We start from the raw sequence: 14,578 nt of genomic DNA, 5'->3' as shown, positions 1-14,578 counted from the left end.
AGTCAAAATTGTAAGATAATTACTCTTCATACTGAAGTGGACTCAAATGTCATTTGACAATTGTGACGCATTCTCTGCAGGAGAAGATACTTTTAATAAATGAAGAATTTATGTCGTATGGTATTTGAAATAACCGTATTTTTCTAAGCAGTTTAAATGCTTCCACTGCCCATTCTGAGTGATTTCTCTTTTATGAAGATTATCACACACACACACACACACACACACACACATGCGCGTGCGCATACATACACGCACATACACACACACACGCACGCACACACACACACATACACACACACACGTAAGTATCTACATATAATCACATTCTATTTCGCGTGTATTGCTTCTTTTACAATTCGCTTTTTATATTTGAATTCCTAAATGGTTCAGTCATTTAGTAGCACAATGAAAATTGAAAACGTAAGCACACTCATTTGAAGCTATTCTGAGTGTTTTTCCTATTCTACTTGTTTAATTTTAGAGTATTATGACGCTATATTTTAGAATAATTTTCAAATTTCCAAATTGTTTTCTTTTTGTACATCCGGAAATATGATTAATGTAATTTTTTTTTATCTGGTTTAGATGCAGTCGTCTTATTAAATACATTGTTATTATTGAAGAAATATTTCTTAATTTTTTAATTATAAATTATGTTTAACTTTCATCTAAAAATTTACTCAGAGCTGAAATTTGCTGTGAATTTTAATTTTGGTGAATCGCAATTTGTTGTTTTGTGTAACAATTTGTTATGAATAATAATTTCCTTCACATATTTTATTTTCTTTAATTAATATTATTAATAAAAATAACAACATGCTTTTGAAAAGTATTCAAATAAATATGTTTAATTGCTTTATTCTTTTAATGTATTTTTAATATTTGGATTGTGTTTAAAGTGAACTATTTATGTAATTAGTCTATAATTGTTGTTCTTAGAGACAGCATTGTCAAGAAATTTTCAATTTATGTAAATGTTACTTTATTGAAGCGCATCAATTTGCGAGTCTCTAGATATTTCTAAATTCGTATTATCATAGTTTTTATTTTTCTATATTTACATTATGTTTCTGAATTCAGCATAATTTTTGAATGTGTTATTAAATTGTCTTTTTAGATCTATTTATTTATTTATTGATAAATTGAAATCAACGACTACTGCATAATGCAATGGCACAGGTTCTGGATAATAAAACAATAAAGCAACTAAATACATTTTAAGATGAATTTGATTCTAAAGATATAACAAATATAACGTTTTAAATCACGAAGTATCAAAATAAACGGATGAATATGCGTGTCCTATGTCTATCAGACTGTGTAGAAACCGACATGCCTAGTTGATAAAATTTGTACAAGACAATGATGGGAAATGAATTTATAACTAATATTAGCCAATGTTTTCACCAGCCAAATCATCTCAGAAGGGAATCTAGTTTAACTGAAAACGTAACTGTGCTCCATAACAACGTAATTACTGAAATATATTTGGCATTTAGGGGGTCAGTGTACTAAGTATTTTATTTTGCAAAAGATATTCAATATTTCTTAAATATCTTCAGTGTTATATTTTTTCCCATGTCAAATAATATCAAACGCGTTTAAATCGAATGTAGGTACTTTGTAAAAAAATTGGACAATTTGCATTCCGTGACAAGATTTTTTCTCTGTGAATTATATATAAAAAAAGAAAAAAATACTCTCAATATCTGATGTTACATTCTCTGCTGTTAGCACCACACTACTGTTATTCTTGTTACTATTGTTGTTGTTATGGTTATGATTGTTGTTGTTGTTGTTGTTGTTCAGCCTCTTATAAGCCGTGATCAAAATGTCTCTTTTTGTTCCGTCATGAAGTAAACTCTGCTAGAGTATTTAATATATTATTTCTTTCTAAACACATTAGGTTCATAATTTGATGGAGATTCAATTGTTATTTCTAACAGATACTGTGAAGTTTTAGTGGCTAAGAGTAGTTTACTCCCCACAGTGCCGCTTTCACTAAACGACTGCTTACTCATTCGTTTTCCATTATTTTATCACTAATAAAATGTTCGCTTCGCCCAGTCTTTCAACCACAAAATGTCGGCCCACTTGCATTCACTCAAGACACACATTTCTTTTGTAGTTCTGTTTTTCCTCTGCAGAGCAAAATAACAAAACACACAGTCAGAATCTAAGCTTTGTACACCTGAAACACGCATAGATCACCGGCTCTTCTAATCTCTAATAATATTACTTGTAAAGAGAGGCAGTCGAAGCTAACTGTGTTCATATCTTTTTCAAAGATTATTGTTTATTTCTTTTTTTTTTTTTTCGTTGTCTAAATTATACTGACAACATCACACAGTAGCTGAACCACACACTTTCTTTTCCAATTCACTCATTCATCTGCAAAACATAAAACCTATAAACAACCTTTCAGACTGGGATATGAAGAGACCAAGTAAAAGAATAACTCGAGGACTAATAAGCATATATTTTTTTTATTCAAGAAATAATTCAATGTTTATACGTGTTTGAATACATTTGAGTGAGTGAGTGTGACTATGTATATTGTTTCAGTAGAGACAATATTAGCAAATTCCCCACAGCGCATGACATCACGATTCCGCGCCTTTTTGACATGGTGGTTGATATTTCCAGTCGAATATCCCAAATATATTTCAATAAAACAGGGAAAGTCTATTATGTAAAGACATGAGTTGAATTTAAAACATCAGCGTAATAATGCAACACCGGAACCTCTGTTGAACTGTTAGAAATACCAGTAAAATATTGTATCAAATTGCATAGAAGCATAATACTTGTGAAAACGTATGGTCAATAAGTGTGAGCGTTTGATAAAATGTCTACCGCATCGTAGATGACTCGGTAGCTAAATAACGACAACATTAGCATCAATGAAAATTCGAAAAATTTAGTAAATCTTCTGAAATACCTCAGTATTTTATCAAATTTGAATTTGAAACAATATCTTACGGATTGAACATCTGCGAAGTAAATTTAGACCACAATACTTGCTATTCTTTATAATTTAATATATTTCAGATAAAGATTGATTTTAAAAGAACACGTGAAGATTTATAGATATGTGTCGCTCTTTATTTGTCAAAGGAGCATTACTTATTCTCATGTATTAACCAGATGCAGATTAATGCACTCAAATTTATAAAGGAGTTTCTTTTATAGATGCATCATTCTTAAGAATATCAAACATCAAGTGCATGTTTCAAGTGTGTGTGTGTGTGTGTGTGTGTATGTATGTGTGTGTGTGTGTGAATGTGTATGTATGTATATTCTCCTCTGCTTTTAATTACTTAAACTCTTCCTCTGAAGAAAGAGCTGATTCCTATTAAAGATACAAAGCTCCATATTTGGAATGCTGATAAATAAAAAAAAGAAAACAAAAACATTGTCACTTTCTGAACTTGTGGAAAGTCATGCATATTTTTACAGTTCTACTTACAAATTATATTTCCAATGTGCGACTTAGTTCGTTGACTTCTTTTTCAGAAAATCCAACCTTATCCAGCCTATGAGTTAGGCATTTACACTCAAAACTAAGCACGCCAGTTATTATTGATATAAATCTAAATTTCTAATCTGGATATAAAAAGCTGGTGGTTTGGAAACAGATATCCATAGTTAGCTGTTTTTTTATTCTTTGATTTTGAAAGCTATATTCATATCGGCATGACAGGTGATATCAATGATGGTACAACAATATCCGGTCTGTTAAGTTAACACTTAACAAATGTGTTGATGGGAATGTTCCACCACTATACCGTGTGTTAATAGTTGTGTATATATTCAATAACGGTGGGATTCTCTATATGTATTCAAGAATAGTCATTTTTACGGATAGTATTGTATATTGTTTTCCGACAACGTCGTGTCACATACGGAGGTAGTATTTTGCCAACAATTTGGGGCAGCTACTAGTCGCGTGTGTAATGTTTTCCATAGAAATACGACGCAAACATTTTCGATTGCATACTGGAACTCCAAGGTTGTCTGTTTTGTTTATTAGGTATATCGTATCAGTTTCCTGTTCTTAGATTGAGCATTTTTAGCCTTTCAAATAAGATGTGATGTAGTGGTCACGAGTGTAAGAGACGCTTCACTTCATACCAATGTTATTGCTTTCTTTAAGGCGACGAGTTGGCACAATGGTTCGCATGCATGGTGAAATGCTTTGCAGGATTTCGACCATCTTTACGTACTGAGTTTAAATTCTGGCTTGGTCGATTTTGACTTTCATCCTTTTGAGATCAATGAAATGAGTTATTTCTTTACTACCCACAAGGGGCTACACACAGAGGGGACAAACAAAGACAGACAAACGGATTGAGTCGATTATATCGATCCCAGTGCGTAACTGATACTTATTTAATCGACCCCGAAAGGATGAAAGGCAAAGTCGACCTCGGCGGAATTTGAACTCAGAACGTAGCGGCAGACGAAATACCGCTAAGCATTTCGCCCGGTGTGCTAACGTTTCTGCCAGCTCAATGAAATGAGTACCAATGGAACACTGATGTCAACGAAATCGACTTACCCCTCCCACGAAATTACTGGGCATGTGCTACAATCTGAAATCAATATTAATATTTCTTCTTCGGTAAAATCTGTCGATATCACTACTTTTGTGGATTTCTCCAGCTGACGTCAGTATTTGCGTGTTTTAACGACTAGGAGTGGATTTCTTCGACAGAGCAGTAAACTATCCCAAATGCTGGTGTCAGCACTGGCAATGCAAATGCATTGTGGGATATTATCTTGTTGTAAGAGGAATGTTCCAACTGCCGTACTTTTCTAAGTCGAGCATAATATTCTCGTGTCACTCTATCTTTATTCACAGTACCTTCTTATGATACGTATCTATGCATGTTTGTATAGTGCACAACTAGTACAAAACAAATTGTTTCACCATGAATAATCAACATATTCAAAATATTCTCTCTCTCTCTCTCTATATCTCTCTCTCTCTCTCTCTCTCTCTCTCTATATATATATATATATATATATATATATATATATATATATATATATACATATATATATATACTCTACACATATATATTCTATATATATATATATATATATATATATATATATATATATATATATATATATATATATACTTGTAAATTATATTGATTGTACAAAAGAGTTTCGTCATATGTGTATGAATGCGTGTGTGTATGTGTGCGCGCGCGCGTGTATATGCGAGCATGTGTGTGTATACGTTAGTGAATGTACATGTGTATGCATAAGTTTTTTTGTTTTCGGATGGATGGTTGGATGGTGTGCTATCATGGTTGTAGGAGTAATTAGTTGGCGAAGGTCCGAGATTGACAATAGCTGAGGAGCGTTCAGATTTGTTTTCTATGATGTCATTAGAGGAATGACTGAAATATACAAGGAATGAAACTATGTGGGCAGTAACCACAGTATTCTATTATTCAATCATTTTAATTCAATAATATATTGAGAAACCAACCTTACTTGATCAGAGCTCTTGTTTGACATAATGATTCTGCTGTGTTCACGTCACTGGCTCACAATATTTAGTATGAGAGTGAGAACATTATTGCTTCTTTTAGAGAGAATCGCCTCTTGAGAGCTTACCTCTGCACCATATCATCTATTCACTTATTCATTCATTTATTCATTCATTCTTTCCTTAATCTATTTTTTCAGGTTAACATAGAGGGTTTGACAGGGAGAATACGTTATGATGACCGGGGTCTCCGAACTGATATTGACCTCGATATTTTAGAGCTCTCCAAGATTGGATTTGACAAGGTAAGCATATTTTATTTACTTTAGCTTCAGTGGTTGCATAAGAGAATTATATAGAAAATGGAAAAATTATGTGTTCCTGTATATATGTATGTATGTCTCCATATATGTAATGTAATTATATACGCATTCACACACGTGTGCCAGCACACATACGCACACATATGCATATATGTTTATATGTATATGTGTATATGTGTATGTGTGCACATATCATTCGTTCGTAAATGCAGTTGCTGGTAATGAGAAATAAACATCGACAATTTCGAGAGTGTGTGTGTGTTTTGTTTATTTCTTGGCAAACAACATAAAAATTTCTGAACGAGCGTTTTCTGAAATTTGCACTCATACGCAAATTAATCCCAATGGAAGAGGTATGCATTTTTCAAAATGTTACTTGACAAAATATAGGAACGCAGAATATAAGATTCATAGCTTCACAGTTATGTGTGTGTGTGTGTGTGTGTGTGTGTGTGTGTGTGTGTGTGTTTTATTGATGAAAAGAAGTGTTACATCACGAAAAATAAAAAAAGTTTTTATCACGTGAATACACGTAAGAATATAATGTTTTTAACATCTCAATAACAAGTCAAAAGCACCATCTTTAATCTACCCACCGAAATTCGGTCAAAGACTGAATAATTATACCAGTAAGATGTTTATAAAGAGGAAACCCAAGCTATTCACTCTCTGACCGAAGTTTCGTCGGTAGAATCAAACCGACACTTTTGACTTGTTATTGAGATGTTCAAAATACTAAATTCTTACATGTATTCACATGAGGAAAAAAGATTCTTTTTGCATGATGTATCGCTTTTATTCAACAATAAAATGCAAAACACGTCTGAAACGACTGTAGTGAACCATTGTCCATCTGTTGTTTTTCGCTTAATCATTCACCTAACTTGGAACCTGCAGTTCGCTTGTATCTGGAGTCTATTGAGTGCAGGGCAATGGGTGCTGTGTTTCCTGATTTGCTTGAATTAAAAGGTTCAGACACTGCCTCACCAGTTTTGTTGCTGCAGTTTATTTATCTGTAATATATCACTGTTTTCTTCGCTATAAAGCAGGATGGCCGCCACCACCCAAAGGACGTCAATCTCTGGGGGAACCTTCCAAATCTTAATTTTTGAGAGGAGCACTACTTCGTCCGTTCTAGGTGGCACTATGGCCTGCTGTTTGGCTTCGTCTTTCGGGTCGAACCTTGCTTCCATAGTGCCATATCTTATCTCTCTAGCCACGTATTTAATTTTTTTTAATTCCAGACGACCTGCAAACACGTTTCAATAAGTTCATTTGAAGTATGGTCAGTTGTGTCCTATTTTAGTGATAGTGTTTTATAAATTGCGGCTCCCCGTAAGGTGTGCTACAAGATTTCGGTAGGGGCGGTTAAAGAGACATTTATGCCGTTTTTCTGAATTTGATTTTTGCACTTTTTCAAATTTTCATCATTTAATTTTAGTTGTTCATGGTGTACTTTCGTTACAGATGCGAAACCGCGACTGATATGTTCAATATCCTTTTTTTCTTTTTTTTTTCGAGATCTACAGTTGTTTTGCTGGTTGTGATAGCGTTGGAAATTGTCTCTGTGCTTTCAGCTGCAAGTCTTTCATTCCCCACCTCTTGTTCGTAATACGGGGGAAGAGGAAACGTTGATTTGTATAGTTCGGTTAGGGGGAGGGGGGCGTTGCCCTCTTCATGGCTGGAGTCCATGTTTAGAAGATGTAAACAATTACGTGTCAAAACAGTACACTATGAAATTAAAATTCGCCCCCAAAAGCCGGAATTTTTAGAAAACTTCCCCTACCAAGCAGGTTCAGTTTGAGTGACTACAATACAAATGTCCAAAATAAGATTATACCCGCTTGAGTAACAAGAAAATACCAAGAACTTACGAGCTAAAAAATTAAATGGCACTCCGGCCAGAAATTGCCGAACCCTCATACGTCGTTGCAGTTACATTCTGTATACAAATGCGGACACACCGCTCTAACCCAGAAGCAACTAAAGTTATTTTTTATGTACCTGATTCAACAAATGTATAATGTATATGGTCAGATCACGATTTTATCCTTATCAACGACTTTTAACGCCTAGGGTTAAATTCAGCTACCATTTTCAGTCATATAAGAAAACCCGTTGAAAACATGGGCTGATTTTCAATACGGTAAAAGTTATACATACTCTTTTATCGTTATAAAAGATGCAGTACGAAAGCTGCGACTATGTTACGGTACCGCCAGTGATTTTAAATATATGGAACGCTTTGTGTGTCGTATATAAATATCTTTTACTTGTTAGCTGTTTCAGTCATTTTGACTGCGGCCATTCTCGGGCACCGCCTTTTAATCGAAAAAATCGACACCAGAACTTTTTTCCTTATGGTCTGGTACTTATACTGTCAGTATTTTTTGACGAACTGCTATATTACGTGAATGAAAAAAATAGCAACACCTGTTCTCAAGCGGTGGTGGATGACAAACACACACACGCACGCACGCACACATACACACACACACACACACACACACACACACACACACACACACACACACACACACACACACACACACACACACACACATATATATATATGTATATATATATACGGTAGGCTTTTATCTGTCTGTGTACCTAATCCGCTCACAAGTCTTTAGTCGGCCCAAAGCTACGATAGAAGACCATGTGGCTGGGAAGGCAAACTTCTTACCACGCAGTCAGGCCTGTGCTTATATTTGTGGTCATATATAAATATAAATGTTTTACATCAAGTAATACATAAAAACAATTTAAACTTTCACTGAAGGCTTACTCAGTTCAGTTCAGTAGAGTACATGTGTATTAAATTCTTACAAGAAGTTTGAGAATGATTTGAATTTTCTGCTTGCTCGACTTCGAGGAAGCCGAATCCGCGAAGTCACTATTAGCATTTTCCATTTAAAAGTTATACATATATATAAAAGTTATATATATATATATATATATATATATATATATATATATATATATACAACAAACAAGTATATAGACACACATATAGACAAATACTCATGGACATTCACTCACACCCACATAAATATTATATAAAATGATAGATTGATGTATTTGTATGTGTCTATATATTTTTTGTATATTTTTTCTGTTATTGTATTCCATATTTTTCACGCATCTTTGTTGTGAGGATGAACTGTATACTTTGGTATGTAGTTCGTAAAAACAGCTATAAAACAAAAGTATATGCTCTTTTTGTCATCATATTATTATCAATTTATGACTTATTTTATTGCTTACATCAGTGTCTGGTCGCATATTAACATATGCTGAAAGTAAGCAATCCAGGCAATTTTTTTCTTGTGCAAAATAGGAAAAACTTAATCACATTATTTTTTGGCTAAATAATCATTGTCTTCTCTACATGCTTTTGTACAGAGAAAACTACAAAGCAATACATTTTATATATTGAAAGCAATATAACGGTGTAAAATACATAGAATTATTGGTGACAGACATAACTGCAGGAAACATTTGTATAAGTTTCTTATTTTTTTCTGTATGAGACTTTTGTATTCATTTGTTAACTTTTTCTTTATTACTTCAGGTCTCTGTTGTGATTTAAAATGAGTATGAGAAAATCTTCTTATCGAAACTAGTGATTCTTGTTAAATTTTTACTAATATATTCATAAGTTAGAGCAACGGAGAGAATGTCTGGCATCATTTCATGCTGGTGTTTATGTTCTGAGTTCAAAACTAAGTGAGATTTACATTCCATCTTCCCGATGTCGATAACAGCAACTACTAGTCACGAACTAGAATCGATAGGACCGAACGTAACGTTATGGGATCGCGGAATAGACTATCATTTTCACTGAAACTACTCGTCTGTCAACATAAAGTTACAAAGACGTTTAGCTGGCAGAATCGCCAGCGCGCTGGTCAAAATGCTTACAGTCATTTCCTCCGTCTTCACGTTCTACGTTCAAATTTCGCCGAGGTTGAATTTACCTTTTATCCTTTAGGGATCGAAAAAAAAAAAAGAACCTGCTGTGTACTGGGGTCGGTGTAATCGACTTAGCGCCGAGGTTGCTTACCTTTTGCCAAAATTTGAAATTACTACTACAAGTTGTAGTATTTATTTTTTAGTTTATCGTTATTCATTTTATTCATACTTGTGTGTGTAAATAATCAAAGTCTTATCTGCATTATCGTAACTGATGTTACGGCTCTTGTAGCCAATAAAGGCAATGAGCTGACAGCATTGTTACCACGGCGAGCAAAATGCTTAGCTACATTTCTTCTGGATTTACAAACTGAGTTCAAATTTCGCGAAGATCGAACTTCATTCTTTCGAGGTGAATAAAATAAGTATTAGTTTAGTACTGCGAGGGTCAATGTAATTGATCCTCCTCCTCTGCAATACTGTTGGCCCTATGCTATAATTTAAAACCACTGCTTTGCTTCATTGCAGTAAGTTCCATATTCAAAAGTTGCGTTAGATTCATTTGCCTTTTATCAATCCAGTGTCTATAAAATACATCGAGTACCAGTCATTAGCTGATATCGATTCAATACCCTCCTCACAAAAACTGTCGTATACAATTCTCAAAACAAAAATTGTAAATTCGTTAAAGCCTTTGGAGAACGTATGAATAATTTCATTGTACATTTCTAATTCGATTATGAATCTCCCATAATCATTGCTTTGTTCGCAAGAACATATCGTGCTTCAGTAATTGCATCTAATTTCATAATGACGCATATTATATGTCAGAGGCATTATGTCTCAAGAAGAATTTAGTTTAAAAAGATGATGTCAACATTAGCTTTCATCACGCTGGCGCCCATAAAGAAATTATTATTGTACGCAGTCGTGTCGATAAACTACGTTGCCTGGGTATGTGGACAATGGTTAATACGAATGTTAACAACAATAACAGCAGCAGCAGCATCAGGCGTCGGCGGCAGCAGGCAGCAGCAAGCGGTGCAGGCGGAAGTAGTAGTAGTAGTAGTAGTAGTAGTAGTAGTAGTAGTAGTAGTAGTAGTAGTAGTATTAGTAGTAGTAGTGGTGGTGGTGGTGGTGGTGGTGGTGGTGGTGGTGGTGGTCCTGGTGGTGGGGGATGGTAGTAGCAGTAGTAGTAGTAGTAGTAGTAGTAGTAGTGGTGGGGGGTAGTAGTAGTAGTAGTAGCAACTGTAGAAGAAGTAGTAGTAGTAGTATTAGTAGTAGTAGTAGTAGTAGTAGTAGTGGCAGCTGTAGTAGTAGTAGTAATAGTAGTATTAGTAGTAGTAGTAGTAGTAGTAGTAGCAGTACTAGTAGTAGTAATGGCAGCTGTAGTAGTAGTAGTAGTTGTAGTAGTCGTGGCAGCTGTTGTAGCAGTAGTAGTAGTAGTCGTGGCAGCTATAGTAGTAGTAGTAGTAGTAGTAGTAGTAGTAGTAGCAGCAGCAATAGTGGCAGCAGTAGTAGTAAAAGTAGTAGTAGCGGTGGTGGTGGTTGTGGTGGGTAGCAGCAGTAGTGGTATATTAGTTGTTGTGGTGGTTCTAGTAATAGTTTCTATTATAGGTCTCGAATACCATCAGTTTCCGGTCACTGGTTTAGTCGACGTCATCAATCGCAATAATTGAGCGGTAATTTATTTCATCAACCTCAAATGATGAATGTAAAAAATGTATAGACGGGTATTGTTGTTGGCACTCTGTCGGTTATGACGTCGAGGGTTCCATTTGATCCGATCAACAGAACAGCCTGCTCGTGAAATTAACGTGCACGTGGCTGAGCACTCCACAGACACGTGTACACTTAACGTGATTCTCGGGGATATTCAGCGTGATACAGTGTGACAAGGGTGATCCTTTGAATTACAGGCACAACAGAAACAGGAAGTAAGAGTGAAAGTTGTGGTGAAAGAGTACAGCAGGTTGAGTCACCACCCCGTGCCGGAGCCTCGTGGAGCTTTACGTGTTTTCGCTCAATAAACACTCACAACGCCCGGTCTGGGAATCGAAACCGCGATCCTATGACGGCGAGTCCGCTGCCCTAACCAATGGGCCATTGTCCCTCCACAGACGGGTATTGGACTAAACATTAAAAGGCCAGAAATAAATATCACATGTCATTCTTCGGTAAAGCTCTAAATATTCTGTCATTTTGCCACCTTAACAATAACCTGAATTGTGGCTCAAGGTTAGCAATTTGCAAGGAAGAGAGATTAATTGATTACATCAATCACAGTATACTTTACTGGTACTTTCTTTTATCAACACTGAAATATTCTTTTCTACTCTAGGCACAACGCCTGAAATTTTGGGGTACTTGTACAGTCGATTAGATGGACACTAGTACGCAACTGGTACTTAATCTATCGACACCGAAAGGATGAAAGGTAATGTCGACCTCGGCGGAATTTGAACTCAGAACGTAAAGACAGACGAAATACAGCTAACGTTTCTTATTTCTTTACTGCCCACACGGGGCTACACACAGAGGGGACAAACAAGGACAGACAAACGGATTAAGTCGATTATATCGACCCCAGTGCGTAACTGGTACTTATTTAATCGACCCCGAAAGGATGAAAGGCAAAGTCGACCTCGGCGGAATTTGAACTCAGAACGTAAAGACAGACGAAATACCGCTAAGCATTTCGTCCAGCATGCTAACGTTTCTTATTTCTTTATTGCCCACAAGGGGCTAAATATAGAGGGGACAATGAAGGGGATTAAGTCGATTACAACGACCCAGTACGTAACTGGTACTTTATTTATCGACTCCGAAAGGATGAAAGGCAAAGTCGACCTCGGTGGAATTTGAACTCAGAACATAACGGCAGACTAAATACTGCTATGCATCTCGCCCGGCGTGCTAACGACTCTGCCTGCTCACCGCCTTTCGACACCGAAATATTGAAGTTTATCTCAGCAGCATTTATGCAAAGTGTTTTAGTCAATATTGTTGGCTCCAGTACTGCTTGGTACTTTAGTTTATGGGGAGCTATAATTGCATTATTATATATAAATTGCTCGAAGATAAAAGAATATACGTGTTATCGCTCACTAAGTTAAAAGAAAATATGAGTAAACTGATGTTGCATTTTCTGGAATAAAAGTGACGTCATCTTTCTGTCGCTCATTAGAATTTTATAATGACGAGGATGTAACAAAGAAACCTGGGCGCTATTCTAATGAATATAATTTTGTGCAAGACATTAGCTTTGTCATATGAACACGATTTTTTTTTATGAAAGCGAAACATGTCTATGAATAAAACAGAATTGTACAAAACCTAAAGTTTTAACATTGTTGTGCAAATGGAAAATCCATGTTACCTCAAATTATGGGAAGTCGTACATTATTGAATTTAACTCGAACAAGCTCTGAATTTTGTCAAATCATTCAGAGTTACAACACAACTTTAAGTTTTCACCTCAACGACGACTGAATAAATCGATACAGTTACATAAGTCATTGTTCCTTATATAGGCACCAGGACTGAATTTTTTAGACGGGGAATAGCTTATTATCTTTTAACAGCGATTGATAAATCGTTGTTTCTTATATAGGCATCAGGACTGAAATTTTTAGACGAGGAAGAGCTTATTATCTCGTTAAGTGTTTGACAGCCACCATGTTATGTCGATTCCGAGCGACTGAAATGTAAATTTAATCTCAGTGCGTTTTGAACACAGATTTTAAATAGGTGAAAGAAATGTCACAAATACGTGTTCGTATAGACATACGCGCGCGCGCGCGACAAGATTGTTATTTAGTCATGTGTTCGTGATTCTTCACCTTTGTAACACTGTAGTTTTCTTGTGCATGGTGCAAATTACTAATTATATCAACATTATATAATATAAGGCAAAACTAAAATATAGCGTTATTTCGATCGAACAAGTGAGAGAGATGCGAGCGTAAAATTAATACAAATTTATTCAAATATCGTCAAAATAATTTAGAAGTATTAGCATGTTGTTTGGCTGATACATCTGGCTTCGAATATTTTGTTTAATTCGCCAGAACATTTTGAGTCTTTTAACGCCATCAAACGTATATGCTCTTTAACGAAGTAGAAATTGTTTTGGATCGATTTGCTTGGTATTGCAGGTAATCATAATGGGCATATTAGGCTTCGTATATTTGCATCTACCCCAGCATCATGGTATATTCTACTCTCTCTCCCAATAATAATAATAATTATCATAATAATAATAATAATGACCACGACGATGTTTATGTTGGTTTGCCCAATACTTCAACGATTCTAATTCGTCGTCCAAAACATTTGATTAATAATGGCTTCAAATTTTGCCACAATGCCATTTAGAATTTAGAAGGAGAGGGTAAGCCCATTGCATCAACCCTTGAACTTTGACTGGGCTGCAGTTCTGTATCAAGTGTAGACTGAAGTCGGGTTCCCGGCTCTTTTTGTATCATCAGGCACTCACTGTGAGGCAATGCGGTCGGGGTAAGTTCTGCGATAGAGGTTTAGCGGTGGAAAAATGCGACGACCTTCTCGAAGAGACTCTAGACATCAACGAGAATTAAATGGTTGGTTTGGGAGGACTTCCGTGCTGGGGGGCCTATGGGTAATTTCCATAAGCGTTTAGTTTGACAGTACTATCGGGGATTATTGCCGGTTTGGATAAATTATATAAGAATAAAGTGCCGTCAGCCGGGCCTCTCCGAGATCCACGCAGATCGATGAATCCGTTCTGCTTGCTCTCGTCCATTACCCTTGGGTATTGCTGCCTTATGGGTTTATGTCGAACACCTGC

The 14,578-nt window shown here is 35.7% G+C and overlaps 1 protein-coding gene across 3 annotated transcripts in view; it reads left to right on the top strand.

Moving 5' to 3' along the window:
* The window catches only part of LOC106874384 (glutamate receptor ionotropic, kainate 2), a 952,973-nt gene that overhangs the window by 715,828 nt on the left and 222,567 nt on the right, over window positions 1-14,578 (top strand). For all 3 annotated transcript variants that reach the window (XM_089347990.1, XM_089347991.1, XM_089347992.1), the window contains one exon: window positions 5,710-5,814. In XM_089347990.1, the coding sequence (XP_089204116.1) occupies window positions 5,710-5,814 (105 nt within the window). The remainder of the gene's footprint in view (window positions 1-5,709; window positions 5,815-14,578) is intronic.

This window comes from Octopus bimaculoides, chromosome 2 (assembly GCF_046866305.1).
Source record: "Octopus bimaculoides isolate indiv1 chromosome 2, ASM4686630v1, whole genome shotgun sequence".
In the NCBI taxonomy this organism is placed as follows: domain Eukaryota; kingdom Metazoa; phylum Mollusca; class Cephalopoda; order Octopoda; family Octopodidae; genus Octopus; species Octopus bimaculoides.
Note: the sequence above shows the minus strand (reverse complement) of the source record. Positions and strands in the feature narration are given on the sequence as shown.